General features: G+C 36.3%; 1 protein-coding gene across 1 annotated transcript in view; it reads right to left on the bottom strand.

Moving 5' to 3' along the window:
* Window positions 1-256: 256 nt before the first annotated feature.
* The window catches only part of LOC145984223 (uncharacterized), a 497,863-nt gene continuing 481,794 nt past the window's right edge, over window positions 257-16,325 (bottom strand). Inside the window, exon 4 of the mRNA XM_083117786.1 lies at window positions 257-4,640. Within this exon, the coding sequence (XP_082973912.1) occupies window positions 4,470-4,640 (171 nt within the window). The 3' untranslated portion in view covers window positions 257-4,469. The remainder of the gene's footprint in view (window positions 4,641-16,325) is intronic.

Here is a 16,325-nt window from a genome sequence, read left to right on the forward strand (position 1 = left end):
CTGGTTCGTTTTTTGCGTTCAATGCATCAATTTTTAAATATTCTGTATTAAAACAGAAACTTAAGCGTTTGAACACTTACTGTTCCGACAATACTTTTGCCACTATACTGCTTTGAAATTTCATTACTTCTGCGATGTTATTGATATTTTATGTGCACAATATGCATATTTGTGTTCGTTGGTGAGCAATATAACTCGCCAGAATAATTTTTGTTCCCGTTATGACCTACATTTGGGAACTTTTAAACGAGAAGGGTGAATTGAGTACCTCATACTTTGTTTTATTTTTCACACACTGCATATTATGAAAATATTATAAACACACATTTACAGCATATGAAGCATTTTATGTTTAAAAATGTTGATAAATATATTTTCTCATTCTGATGAAGGTCATGTCAGTAAGAAACTTCAATGTTCACTGCGGAAAAATATTTATTACATTTGTGTCACATGTAGATATTTTCAATATTTCATACAACAGAAAGTAACATTGCTACCACACATGAACGAAAAGAAAAGCCTTGCCTATGATTTGTGAATCTTTCACAATCATGCCACTATAATCAACGATCTCGCAAAAACATTGACTGTATCAATACTTGTATAATTAGTAAAATAACACTAATAAATATTTCACTAGGAATTTCGATTCAGTACTATGGACTCGCCATTTTGGTCTATTATTTGTACAAAGTATTTGTCATTTAACATAATCACAAAGCAACATACAGTTGTCAAGTTCTAGCACACTTTTGAATATATAGCTCTAAATATTTTCACCATAGATTTACGACATATTCACAATAGTGAAAATTAAATGTGACGTGACACTTGATATCACTGCAGTATACTACTAGATGAATTAGATATACCAATTTGTTCCATGAAGGGTATAAAAATATTAATAATAAGTCGGCTGTAACTGTTTAGATTTTGTATTGTCACCAATCGTGTAGACACAATAAGTTTATGATATGTCATTCCACCAACAAATTAACTTATGAAATTCATTAAATTGACAAATACTTGAAGATGAAATTTCGGTTAGAAGTTGAGGAAATATGTGGTGTTCAAGATAATAATTGATAGAACATTCTTGAGAGTCCATGAGTCTTCAAAATTTCTTGAATTGTTTTGTAAACAGCCATCTGATCAAAAGGTTTGGTGTAGACATTGGTTGTACAGTATCGAAGTTTTAATATATAATACTTCCTTCTTGTTTTGCGATGGAAATATGTCCCTACCTTCTTTAATAATGTTCATTCGGTAAATTTTGACTTCTCGTTTCTTATAGCTGATTTCCAATATGTCCATTAATTTCAAAAATTTAACTTTCTTACCCAGAGATGTTTTAGTTTCTTGCATAACTTAGTTAATTTTTATTAATGAGTACATTGTGATATGAATGTGTTTATATTCATCGGTCACGAATTGTTTAGATTCTTACGAATTTGGTCTAGATTCTCAAAAACACATTGGAAGCGTAAGATTAGTAGTAGTCTTTTTCTGAAGAAAAAAAAAACAATGTACTAATTATTATAAAATTTGAAGGTTATTGACTCTGGAAGAAATTAGATTCAGAAGAGTGATTATATTTTCATCTTCGAGGTATCACTTTGTGTATGTTTTCTGATGTGCACTCATGTTCTTCGTCGTTATCTTCCTTTCTTCAGATGATGTATGAATTGATAGATCTTCCATTAAACAGATGAAAATGTTGTAATGCTTAATTAAAAGGATCATTTCCATCTAACTTCTATTTACCAGTTCGAAAACAGTCTGAAAATATTCACTGTGATACGCATTTTCTAGATGATGTATTTGGTAATTACTTTTTGTGATTAATGGTTTATTTTTTATATTTTTTATTTTTCATAGCCATAGAATCGTAAATTGGCCATAATTGTACTTTCTCCAGATATTTGCAACTTCCATTTTTCTCTGTTTATTTGTTCACTTACAGTGCAATTATACGTTACTAAGGAATTTGTATTGTAACTAAATATTTAAGAAATATTGACATTTTTGTAACTATAGATAAAATAGTGGCCATATACGTGTACGAGGAGTAAAAATTGAGTCTGCATTGTGCATTCTAAAAATATTTGTACAATTTCGTTCCAGTTATATTCAATACTATTACTGTTTCAAGTTTGAAGCATGTAGTCCAATATGTAGTGTTTCCTGCTTTCTTCCTTGTATTCTTCTGTTTGCCTAGTTTTCGTATCAATCCTTTGAAATCATTAGTTTCTTGTCTTCGATCCAAAATGAAGTGATACGATTATGTATTTCTTCACTAATCGAGTTTCTTCTCTGTTTCCTAACAATAGAAGGTCAATAATTTGATTGTTGCAAACACTAGAAATATATAAAGGTATCTTTACAAAATAAATAAATCAATCCACATTACATTATGGACAAAACACTTCTTGAGACATTCACTTGAACATATTTACTATGATTAAACAGATTTACATGTAAGACAAATGAGTACAGAATATATCTCAACACTTTTCATAAGTACCTTTACATAAACTCTTATATTTACACGGAATATAATATTTCCAATTTTAAACAAAGCAATAAGAGTAACATCAATAATATTGGTACATATGAAGTTTGTCAAAGAACAAATCATTGATAATACAAATTTCCAAAGTAAGACGCTAGTATATTCATTTCTGCAAACATATCTATGTGTGGAATTTATATTCGTGAAGTAAATTCTGTGGTAATCATATATGTTGTTGAACATATTTTTCAGTCTTCCGTTACATTTGCTACTCAACCCTAACATTTACAAATAACTGTATGGTAATGAATTCTATCTTTATGTGTATTCTTAATATTTGAAGTAGAAGTAAGAGAAATATGCTGAAAAATAACTAAATAATTATCAACTTTCTTAAAGTTGTTTTTCTGCAGCAATTAGTGTTTTCTTAAATAGACATATAAAAATAATGCTCGGAATTATCCATTTTATTCCATAAAAAGTAGAAATTTCCAATTTAGATTTATAATACAATAATACTTCTTTGGTTAGAATATTTCACGAATATGGAAAACAGGTAAATGAGTAGAATTGAAAAAATACAAACATAATTATATCATACTTTGGAGTCTTAAGTAGAAAAACAGAGATTTATTTCCTAAAAAGATCATTTCAAATATCCTTTAGGATACTACTTTTGGAACATTCTTTGATATTTTAATTATGTTCACACGTAAGTCATACAACTGCTTATGACACAGCTGTAACTTACTTTGTACTTTTAATAAGTTGAGAATACCTCAAACCCCAAGACCATAAATAACACATCATGGGTTTGGAACTACATGAATTTGATCACAATACTTACTCATACTTGTACAGTGACATATAAACAAGGATTCTTAAATTATGCAATTAGAAATTAGAGGAGAAATCTTTCAAGAAAATTTTAGGGTAACTCGTTATTTTGAAATCAACGAAATGTATGTACTCTCTTCATTTCATCAATTCTATATTAAAAGGAAACCGACACAAACCATTTTGTGTCGATCTGCGAATGTTTTATATATATAAACAAATGTTCAGTGTTCTTATGTTATACTGAACAAAATCATAATCTATGGCTGCCAATAAAAATAAAAATGTTGATGACTTCTTGTCCCTAACAAAACGTTTGCATTCATCACATTTTACCCATTTATACATCAAATCAAAATTAAGTCAAGTATTCTAATTTCAAATAAATTATTTTTTTCTAAAACTGTATATTGTTTTTTTTCACAATTTCCAGTGAAAAAATAGTAGCAAAAATCATCATTTTCAGGTTTTATGTAACTTTACATAACCGTATAAAACAAAAATGGATCTACCGCATAAACGGTTACATTTAAGACCTCCGCGTTACCTTTCATATGCAGATAGGCTGAAAAATAATTTAGTCACAAGTTACATGCGTAAATATATACAAAACGTACGCACTCTCTCTCTGTGTAACGAGTTTGGATCATATTTCGTTTACCGTATGACCTGATCACAACATGACTAGATATATTTAAGTCTCACAATATATATTAATATGTATTTCTGGCTACGAGTAAGGTGGATACTTTAATTTCTCCACTACAACTCTTACCAAATGGCGCGTTTGTGTAAATTTAATTACACACGCCCAACACCAATCGTTGAAAAAGTTGGCAGGTTGACATTTTAGGAATCTTGAAAAGGGGGATTCCGGCAAATGAAGTATTTGCAGGCGAGCCCAAAGCTTGAATCGAACTTGATTTTTTGTCGAAAAAAAAAATCCGGTATAACGAATCAACCATGTTTCCACGCCCGAAATCCAACGATTTCTCCACAATACCTGCGTACACTTTACATGACACCAGTTCAAAATTTTGCTGTTAATTTAAAAATACATTCAAATCGCGTTGCCTGGCAAAGTTTGCGATGTTTCCTAATGAGATCTGATGGAGTTTCACACCTCAGTTGCACCATTATTTCCGCTTCCAGCAGCCCGTTGCTCAGTTTTCCCCTTTTTCTGGTCGTACACAACCACTTGTGGAGGGGCCTTGGAGCGATTTTGTCTCCGGCGTAAGTTGGTCCCAACCAGAAGGAGAATAATGGCTGCGTAGAACACGATCACCACCTGTAAAAGTAAACAACCAAGAATGTTAATATTTCTGCATCAAGTGTCCTAACAACATAAGTTGCTTGTGAAATAGTAAAGGAAATATTTTTAGGTTCATTGAAATCCAGATTCAAAGGCATACTTTTTCACACATGAAGGGTCAGGGGGGAAAATCAGGTAAGTCAATTTTCAGTAGTAAAACATTTTCGTTTCATACACTTGACACTTCCATTCTTCGAAGCATATGCTTTCTGTATCTTTTCATTAAATGTCTAATAACGTTTTGCAATTAAAATTTCATTTTTTGGAGTTTCATGGGTACTGACTTACCAGTTATTTCCCTGACCCTTCACATATTTAGTTAGTTCGTTTTTTATGAGCGAAGACACGACAGCAAATTTGTCTTTTCGAAGATTACCATATGCCAACCTCTCTTACACGTAGTACACCCTGGACTGCATTTTACAGACTAGCGAGGCTCTGGCGTCTGGTTCACGGCCTCTATAATCCTATGTGGGACTCGTGTTGTGTGTCGTCTATGTGTGTTTATGTGTTTTGGTAAATCTGAGTTGAAGTGCGTAATTGAGATCACTGAACTTCCATTTTGTTACTCTTTATTGCACATAACATTCCCTTCGCCGTGAATGGAACAATTTACACTTTAATGATGGGACATACCTTAGCTTAACGACATACCATTACCTTTGCAATTTTGTTTAATGATGGTTTGGCGTTACGGTATGGCTATACCGAATTTATATTTCTTAATTTACGCATCTGAAATTTCGAAATTTCGGAATGCATCAAACCGTGCGACGTGTCTTCCTATTAGCTTCCATTTTCCCCCCTTTGCGGATGATAAATTGATCTAGAAGAAAACGAATCTTGGGAACCTTAATCATTCACGCAGGAGCCCCCAATAACTTCATTGTAAATGCTCCGGAAACATCTTCAATTTCCTTTCTCACCATTGGCAGTAGATCAATCAACATTCTTCACCTCGCAAAAACGACTGCAGATTTATTCCAGGTAGTTAACCTCTTTGCAATTTCTTGTTGACCTGAAATGTTCCCATCGATTGCCGATGGGAGTTGAGGACGCTTCCAAGGTGGAAGGCGTTAGGGCTTTAGAACAACAAATGCAAAGTTGGAGGGCGGAGGTATTGGAAAAAGCAAGATTCGGACACGGGAAGGTTCCCAGGGGACCAGAATAAGACCTCTAAGGGATTTTACGTGATCAATTTTTTTCCCAAAGAACTCGGCAAAAGCTGGTACTACAAGAGATTTGAATAGAAAATAGCATTACAACGGTATGAACAATCGAGAGTAGCACTTTTCTGTTTCCACACTTGTTACATAAAGGACAGTTCAGATGAAAGTAGCCAACCTCCGTGGCGGAGTGATTAATATGCTACGTAGCCAGGGGTCCCGGGTACGAATCGCGGTCTGAACTTGGGTGTTCTTTTGTAAGTGTCCCTTCATCAATTTCATTAAATAATCATCATTGATTCTAATCTTCCCGATTTGCCAAAAGTTTCAGAAAAGCAAAGTAAAATAAAAAAAAAAATTAATGTGGCAGGGGAGAGAATGTTAATGAATTCTTTCATATGGCTCCAACTCTGTTCTTTCAGCAAGAATGCTATTTGTATTTCTTAATGCATTTTCGTCAATTTAATAAATCTAATGTGCATGCTACGGGGTATTCATTTTCATATCACAGAAGAAAACATTTTCTCGTATTATATACAGAAAGTGAAAGATAGATTAATTTATTTTCTTGCAGGAAAATGATTTATTTATTTATTTGGTGTTTTAAGTTCACTTTATGCGCAGCAAGGCTAATCGGAACTGGACCTACAGTTTAAAGTGGAATCCGAACCACTATGTGCGTCCACCGGGTATCGAACCTGGGACCCCTTGATTACAAGGCGACGACGTTACTACTGCGCCATCGGGGAGACCCTTTGTAGGAAAATGAAAGCAAATACTTGACTATATAACAAAGTCTGTTGCCTAATTTGAGTTCATTGCAAAAATCAGTAACAGTACATAAACTAGTTTAAAATTCTGAAAACATAAATTTCATTGCCAGAATTCACGTAAGTAATTGAGTAAGTGTTAATTGTTTTCAATAACATAAGTAAATTTATTTCCATCGTTGCCCAAGCAAGTCTCTTACATTGTCAGATTCTATCGACTTGTGCAGTATTTCTAGGGTAATTACTGAATTGCAACAGTGCCGTGATAAAGGGTTCACTTGATTGATTACGGGCAGGGTCCCATTTCTGTAGCTCATGTTCCACTTTAATCTGTAGGGTTTATTACGGTTAGCCTATTTGTTCATAAAATGATGTTAATCTTGCTTCTTTGCTGTAGGGTAAATAAACATGACACATGTCCCTTGAAAAAAAAAAATAACGAACACTACTTTCAAAGCACGAGAGAAGCCTGACTCTGTTTTGTGCCAGGCAAGGCCACTACATAGTCAATGGGCTCCTTTACTCCACCGAATCTTTTCAAGTTTCGCCTGCGTTTTGATTGGTCATGACAACCGCAAACAGTAGAGGAAAATGCAAGATTGATTAATGAAGACCATGAGCCGTTTCTGGGTTACCACGCTGAAAAACGTTCATTTATTACGTCACCTTTACACTTTGCAACAGCTTGTGGACCTTTATACGGGCAAGAGACCCAGGAACGCGTACAAAAATAACATGGCATTGGTGTCGATTACTAATCTTGTAGGTAAGACTTCATACATTTTTTATCACAGCAGTTTATGACCAAGATAACAGCACACCCTTGGGAAATTTATTTGTTTATATATACTCTCATGTGTTCCACATATTTCCATATTCTAAACAGGGTAAAACACCTTTCCAACAAACTAAATCCGTGAGGAGCGAACCCTTATAATTTATTTCAGTGACAGAAATCCACATCTGACTAGACTAATTGCACTTGTTTTCCAGTCAGTCGTAAATACGAGGGTTGGAAAGAAAGTAGTGGCAACACTGTCGTCACATTGCGTATGATCAAGAGAGAGCATTGCTGTTCCCAATACGTCTAGAGGGAGGGCATAGCTGTTCAACGCACTCATTGTTGCTAGTGCAGTGCGTTCAGACGGATGAATACGGAGCTGTGAAGTGGTGTTGTGAAAGCAGACCGCTTTAAAGTGGCCAGCCTTCCGACAAGGACATCATAGTGTGGAAATATTTAATGAAAATTAAAATATTTTTATCATTTTGCTTTTACGGTCAAGGAGGCCTTAATTTATCACTGATACATCGCAGAAAACAGTTTATTGTAAAGGGCTTGGACTTTCTAATAAATTCCATTTTCGGCACATTTCAGTCTTTGATATCCCATTTTAAACAGCAGAGGGTCACTTACGGTGAAACAAGTTGACCGATAATACATTTGGAAAGTAACTAAGGTACATGTGAATTATTACGGGCAATGGGTCGGAGGTTAAAGAGATAAGGGGTCTGAAAGTTAACATGGGAGTCTATGGGAAGACCCTAAAATCAGTCGCCAAGTGACGTTCAAGCACTAGTGTTTCACTCCAAATATAGAGTGAAGAGATTAGTAGAGGAAATGAATGTCCAACTACACAACGCAACCCATTCATTAGCCATAGGAACTCTGACTTATTTATCTAAAAGTTTGGCTTTATGTGGTAGAACAGGTCAGGGAAATATTCTGCTTCGACTCGATCGGAACCTACAAGTGCTTCGCATTTGTAAAGTGTGCTCACTGCGAGATGAGAATTTGTATGAGGTTGAGTTGGTGTAAGTAAGGTTAATTGGGACTGGACCTACAGTTTAAAGTGGAATCCTAGCCACCATGTGCCCACACCGGGTAAAGAACACGGGACCCCTTGATTACAGGGCGACGACGCTACCACTACGCTGTCGGTAAGGTCCTAGCATTTGTATGAGCCACGCACTGCTTTCTGAACTTCACATTGATTGTATCACTCTTTGAATCCAATTACCATGTTTTCTGCTTCCAAATAAAAAATTACTTTCAAATTTCATAACCAAATGTGTTATTATTTGGTTGTGTTCTGTAGTTGGACATTCATTTCCTCTAAAAATCTCGTCACTCTGTTGGAGTGAAGCACTAGTGCTTTAGCGTCGGTTGGCGACGGACTTTGGGGTCTTCCCATAGACTCCCATGTTAACTTGGAGACCCCTTATCTCCTTATCCTCCGACCCATTGCCCCTAATACTTCACTTTTACCTTAGTTAATAATATGAGTACTTTGCGAAAATATATGCATTACCAGGCAACTTGTTTCACCGTAAGTATTGAATTGAATTGAATTGAAAAGTCTTTTTATTTACTACAGAGCGAGATTCAGCCTTGGGCTGCTCTACCACATTTAATTGTCAGTACCCTATTTGTGAGCATAAAAGTGATAATAAAATTAACTTCGACATTCTTGTCCGAATATTTTGTGAAGAGTTTATGTAAACTAGCAAACTGATACATCCATCATCATGTTGAATCACTGAAATAAATGGTTAGAGAACTGTGCAAAACAATTATTTGAGTATGTACAAGCTTTTATCCAACAATTTGGAAATAGATTTAAGTTTTATTTCTATTAGTTATCGGGCAGATACTACAATATCTTGTAGTATTCCACCTTTACCATCAACAGAACATGAAGTCACGTCAACAGTTACTAGTTAGCTAGTTAGCCTAGTTGCGAATCGTGTTTCGGAGGTAGTTAAACTGCAGAAATGCTCACCCAGTGAACATTACTCTGTGCTTCACACGTTGGAGTTCTGTCCAAAGTTGAAGAATTTATGAGAACCAACGTCTTGTACTGCTTCCTGACGTTTCTATATTTAGAATATTGTTTTTTAGTTCGACTAATGGTCTCGGTTTTCAATAAAAATTCGAAATGAAATTCCACGTCAGCGCCTTGCACTTTCGTCATTCATAAGCAAAAAGTCGGGAGCGGAACCACCATTGGTAGAAGAAATGGGAAGTAGAAGTTGGCTCAAACGAAAGTCATGATTTAATGCATTGTTTTATGTTAGGGTTTCCTCTTCTCTTTCTGCCGGAAATGACTGAATGCCCCCGCTGGAGGGGGACGTAATTTCAAACTTCTGCTGACTCCCTCTCTCACAATCCCAGCCCTTGCTTCTGATTCCTCCTTTTGCTGCTCAGGACATCGATTTTCGCTCTTGTATCCAATCTGTTACAGCCCGGTCTCCTAATGTATTTCTTTTCAGAAACAGACAGCGCTGGTTTCGTCACCTTCTTGATGAGAGGCAACATTTCTTCCGCGAACTGCGACGGCCGCTAAGCAGCTGTAGTTTCATTTACTTAATTGGATTTCACCTAATTCCTCCCGAATTTCTTTCAGAACTTCCAGTCTTCCACATTTCTTAAGTAGAAGTTTGTGTCAAAGGTAGCCTTTTTTTAAAAATCTCTCTTTCAGGGTTCTTCTCAAGTTAATTTCATACTAGTGGCCCTGTTCGATTTTTCAAGACTCAAATTCTTTACCCCTCTATGCTATAGCGTTGCAATCAAGTTCTAGTTTTTCTCTGTTAGAACATACCTCAATGTTTCGAATCTGATTTTCTTCTAGTCCTGAACAGGATTTTCATATTCTGTAAGTCGCTGATTCAAATCCCGCCGCTGGTCATCGTTATTCCGAATTACCCGAGGCGACTGTTGAGAATTTACGTGTTTGATGAAGAAGGCAACAGACGCTCCTTCCCGTTCTTTCCACTGTACCGTCGCCGGCCGGCGTGGCGGAGTGGTCAGCATATTGCGCTACGCCGCCAGAGGTTCTGGGTTCGAATCTCGGCCTAGGCATGAATGTTTCTGAGTGTCCATCAATTTCATCATGTCGTCACTCTACAAATTAGCCAAAAGTGACACAAGAAGCTAAGTAGAATGAAGCAAATCAATCCATCAAATAACCACTGTACCGTCACCTTATTGTCGCGATTAACCTACTATACAAATGACCCATTTGAGCGAAGTGGTTCTTTTTGGTTCATATCCCATGGGATACTCTGCCACTTTAGCTAATCGCAACGACGAGGATGAATGATAACAGAAGAAATTGATGAAGTGGCACTCACAAAGAAACAGCCATACTCACCCCCAGGACTCGAACCTGGGGACCGTCTGTAGGGAGGTGGTGATTCTGCCCTCTCATCAATCTCGGACACCGAAAATTAAAAACATCAACATTTTGAAGTGGTACATAAAAACACAACAAAACACAACTCCCAGCCTTGAAATAATTTCTGTTTCTGATGGATATTCCAAATGGAAAATTTCATCAATTGAAATTAACAGAATGTGCTGTTCCTGTTCCATATATTTTGACCCATTATCCCTCGCAATGGCCCCAGCGACTACCGCCATTGTACGTCAATACATCTAAGTGCTGTTTGTTGCTCTCCACGTGACCGTTCTCTCGCGCGTCCACTGTCGCTTTTAGTTCTCCCGTGAAGCCAAATGGTTCCGCTTGCTGCCCTGCAATCAGTAGATCTGGGTTTCATCTCCCGTGGGAGCTCATCGGACACATTACTATACGTGACAAAAATATTGAGCCTTCGGTTTACGCGCTTGTAAAATTGTACTCCATAGGAGGAAAATAGTCTAACATATCTCATTAGAAAGCTTCAAGTATCTACCTTTTAATAAGTGTTATTTGAAAATTATTCTTAACTTTGATTTCTTACTATAATGAAAAATTCTCTGAAAAGTGTAGTTTTTTCTTCCGATATTCACGAACGGGAAACTTAACACCATACAGTTCATAATCGACTGTACATATAATCTCGTGATTTTGTGTACTTGAAGTTTGATTACCTTTGCACCTCTGTAGAAAAGATCAAATGCATATTTTTACTAGATACTTCAAAAATTGACATTTTAGGAAAAGGTGCAAACTTGAAATGCATAAACACAAATTCAATGAAATTGCGAAAAAAAACTGTTGATATAACGCATTTTATCAAATTCCAGAAGTTTGGCGTGTGTATCTCAAATATGTTTCCAGATATTAATGATTCTTTCGCACTCCTAATATGGTAAATGGGTGCATGACGTATGGCGGAGTGCGGCCAATCTCAGACTCCGCGGGCTGCAGGCTATATCCACAGCGTTGCCGCTTCGCTGCACTACGCTGCGAGAATCGGCAAGTGCGTTCCGTCTAGCCGATCCAAAATATTGTTGCACAATAAAATAATGAATGAAATATTTCTCATATTACAAATTAATACTGATGTACTGCAGTTTTTTCTTATATCTTTTTATCTTCATATGAACTGAACGTCGTCTCCTTCGATACCCGGCTTAGGTACATAGTGGTTCGGATCGCACTTTAAACTGTAAGTCCAGTCCCGATTAGCCTACCTGTGCATAAAGTGGACTTAGAGAAAACAACTCAACTCGGCTTTATATGAACATCATTTTCCCAGTATATTTTTATGTCGCACATTTAAACAGATATATTGAGTGCAAAGATGTTCGATGAGGACGGTTTGAATAAAGTCGATAAGAGATCCATTCTTCTCTGTATACAATAATAACGCACCTTCTGTGTACAGCGATTTCATAAGAAAGGGAAACAGAGCGAGGTGCGTACCAGCGATAGCAACGCATAAGAAATATATTTAAAAAATTGAGCATTTGAAGCCTTCACGCCAACTAACATTTTAAAATATATTTCGAGCAAAACGCATGGAAATTGTGTTTATCTCGCAAAATTCACTTAATCATCGTGTCTAGTAGTAGTGGTGGTTTCAGAATTTAACGTGTTGCTATGCATTCCACCTGAAATATTGCTTTTATATTTTGGTCTGTTTCACAGCTGCAAAGATGCTGTTCATAATGGATTCTGTTGTACTGGATAATTAAAATAAAAATCGTGTATCTTTCTTCTCACCACACCTTGCAAAACTCGCTCAATAATATATTGGGTCGATGCAAATTTTTGCTGTTCCCTTTTTCTTTACATACCTTTTTCACTGTGCTGACGTAACCCTCAAAACACTCCGCCGTGCACTTGACACCTTGGTTTATGTCGTGAGATGCGCCCATTCGTTTCTTCTGGTCGAAATATCTCGAGGCACTGATATCATTTCTTTTGCGCCACTATGATATTGCCGTCTTGCCATTTTCATGCAAAAAAAAAATCACTTCACAAAACCGCCATCACTCAATACTGTGCGTACGAACAAATACGCGGACTTGTGAGAGACCCGACTGCTTGGATAGAATGCACGTAAGAATTATTATGGCTATGTGGGAGTTCATGGCAGGAATGTAAACACAGAAGTGACAAAAGAAAATTTCGGCATCTTTACAATGCTTTCCTTTGCGCAATGCATTGTTTCGACTCATTTCCCCGTATCAAAGCTGCTTGGACGCGGAGTTTAAAGGGCAAGCGGCGACGCTTGGCAACGCTCTACATGCTATCTTAGCAACGATGTGAATTGCGCGGGAACCGTTTGCCAAGAAAAACAATTCTCTGTGTTGCTTTCAATTCGCACAGTGTGCAAGAATGAAATGTGGAAATTTGATTTTTATTCCACGGCCATTACTTTGATATGCATTCATGACCATTGGGCTGACCATTACCGAAATTGCAACATCATAATTAATCATTAATTGTGCCTGTTCCACAGACGATAGTACCATTATATTTGGCTGAGATATTTCCACATATACAAGCTTCAATCACAAAAAAAGATCTTATTTTTACGACGGTTTTACATGATGCTAAAGACAATTGAATTCGACTTATGTGAAAAACACACGAAAAAACTACACTTTTACGAACATTTTTGTCTCAACATAAAACAGACAGAGTTAACACTTAACCAGGTGCACCTCTTTCACCATCTTAAGTAGGCGCGTGGGGGTAAATTTGACCCCCAAATATAAAATATTATTTGTAATCAAGTAAGATACATATGCACCAAAAATACTTTTATACGATTAAATTGACTATTTTCAAGAACTTAAAGTAGTTTTTGAATATAGAAAATAGGTGCAATTAATTTTAAAAAAATAATATGGACATACATTGCATTTTCAACATTTCAAAAACGTTTCTTGTAATAGTTAAATCAAATGATAATAATGAGGAAAGTGTGGAATAAGCAATACAAAAAATATTTGTTTTTGTAGGGTATACACTTCAAATATTTCTGTAATTTTAGCAATATCCATTTTTTAAAGAAATACAAATATATATTTTAAATACATTTTCCCTCGAAAAAATTGAAGTTCCAATACATATCAATTTTCAAAATCTCAATTGTTTTACTCAACTAACTAAACGGGATCATTGTATTATTTCTTTTTATCATATATTATGTCAAATAAACGTGTCTTGTTTGTAAAACTTCATCTTCATCGGCAAATTTGGCATTTCTTTCCCTTACAGAATATTCCCGTATAATTTCTACGTACGTATTGGTATTTTCCACAGTAGTGTCATCTATGAAAAGTGAAAATCCTCTATAGCAGATTTGGCATTTTTTGCAGTTGCAAGTGACCCAGGAAGCCGTAAAACAATGTTTATACTTCTTTTGTGAACATTCTAACATGACCAGGGAGCTTCTTTCCATCGAGTTATTTTGTATTTTCCCAGAAAATAAGTTTCATCTTCATCCGGGATATCATTCTCATCATCATGATTTGTCTTAGAATTAGTATAATGTTCTCACTCAGTAACATGATATTCTACACCATGATCTGATTTGGAGTCAATTATTCATCTTGAAGCACTTCAGATAACTAGGTTCGAAATGTCCTCCAACAGCCACAGTATACGCCCCTGCTGTATTTCATACTACGAGCTTTTGAACGATTTCTTAGAAAAAAAACAGTCACTTTAAAACACGGTCACACAACGCAGATCAAGTAAAAACCGTTAAAATATTTCACTCACGAAGCATAGTAAGCGAAAGTTCTATTATTATATAATAATAATAAAAAAAATTAAACAACAAAAAATCACATACGTAACTGGGCGCGTGGGGGTAAATTTGACCCCCATCAACTTTGGAACAGTTTCACCTTCCAGCAATTACAAACACAATGAAGGAAATGACCTCGACAGTTGAATCAGACTGTTTTAGGAAGGTACTAGATAAGCTAGCACAAGGGGCAACCAACAAGTGTCTGGGCGTTAAGAAATACCTACCTGGGGATCAAATTTACCCCCGTGCGCCTAGTAAAGGGTTAAAATCACTTTGTCCTGTGTTTGTATATAAGCGGACACTTGTAGCTTTCCAATTAGGTATATTTGACTTTTTTCCTCCCGCGGAGTACAATTTTACAAGCAAGCAAACCGAGGGCTCAATATTTTTGTCACGGATAGTAGTAACTTTCTCGCCGATGCATAAAATAAGCTTCAAGTAAGCAACAACATAGTAGTGTTTATTCGACACTTTCACGTTTTCCCTAGCAACCGCTGGAGGCACTAGAGCTCTCGCCACGAAAACAGTCCAGTCAAGGTTACGCCACCCACCTACAGTGTTGCCAATAAGCAACTTTAACTTTTTTATATATAGCTCCATCTAGTTTGCTGAACATTTTGACACCTGGTGTAGTGCAGATGTATCTCAGTGTCAGCTGATGCAAGAAAATGACGTTCAACCAAGTAGACGTGTAGCGGTGTTCAAGTTCAGAAGATTCAACAAATACCTGTCTGCTGCTTTAAACGTTCGTTGATTAGTCACCACGTGACCATACGCCACACATTACACCGCTCGAGAATGTAGTGCAAACGGTTCTAACACCAAAATACACTACTTGACACCAAATCAACGATGTGGTGTTGCACCGTGTAACCAACTAGATGCGTAAGTGCAGAGACAGAGAAAGAGTCATAGAGTGAGCGAAATAGAGGGGGTAGTGGTTTGGATCCCAGTTTAAACTGTAGGTCCAGTCCCAATTATTCTTATCTGTTCATAAAAGTGGACTTAAAAAACAAACAAACTCATCTCTTCTCTAGCAGTGGCGTGCCCAAGGCGAGTTGGTGGGGATCACAACCCGTCATTTAGCCCAGTATTCCTAAAAGAAAATAACGTCAAAGGTAGGAAAAGATGGCAAAATGACGGCTGACTACTAAATAAAAATATATACCTCATCCCTTTCGAAAATCCTGGGCATATCACTGATCCCTAGCGGTAGTGCCAGCCTCCGTGACTGAGTGGTTAGAATAACGGACGAGGGGTCCTCGATTCGAATCCTATCACTTACTTAATCAACCTTGCTTGTTTACTCGATTAACTTAGAGAGGTAGAAAAAGACGTGAAATGCCCCCAAAATAGATACGGTTATGTATTATCTATGGTTATTGAATTATTTTAATACTCAAGTATCAGAAAAGTATTAACTTTTGTATTTGTCTTATTCTTACGAGAAACTTCCGCAGTAACTCAAATTCTAGGATGTCACTTTAAATTAAGGATAGGAACATATCCGTCACGGTTAATTTAATGCCATAAACAAGTAACGCTAGCGAAATCAACCAACCAAAATTAATTTTTAATTATACAACTTTACTTACGCCGTTTAGTCATATCGAGCTGGAAACTAAGAAACCGAAATACGAGCTTTACATTAAACTATTGATATTGTTCATTGTTTTTTTTTTCAAAACTATTTCAACTTAAGTTAAGCTGAATAGCTTCAACCTTTCACCTCG

This window comes from Lepisma saccharinum, chromosome 2 (genome assembly GCF_977018435.1).
Source record: "Lepisma saccharinum chromosome 2, izLepSacc3.1, whole genome shotgun sequence".
Classification (NCBI taxonomy): domain Eukaryota; kingdom Metazoa; phylum Arthropoda; class Insecta; order Zygentoma; family Lepismatidae; genus Lepisma; species Lepisma saccharinum.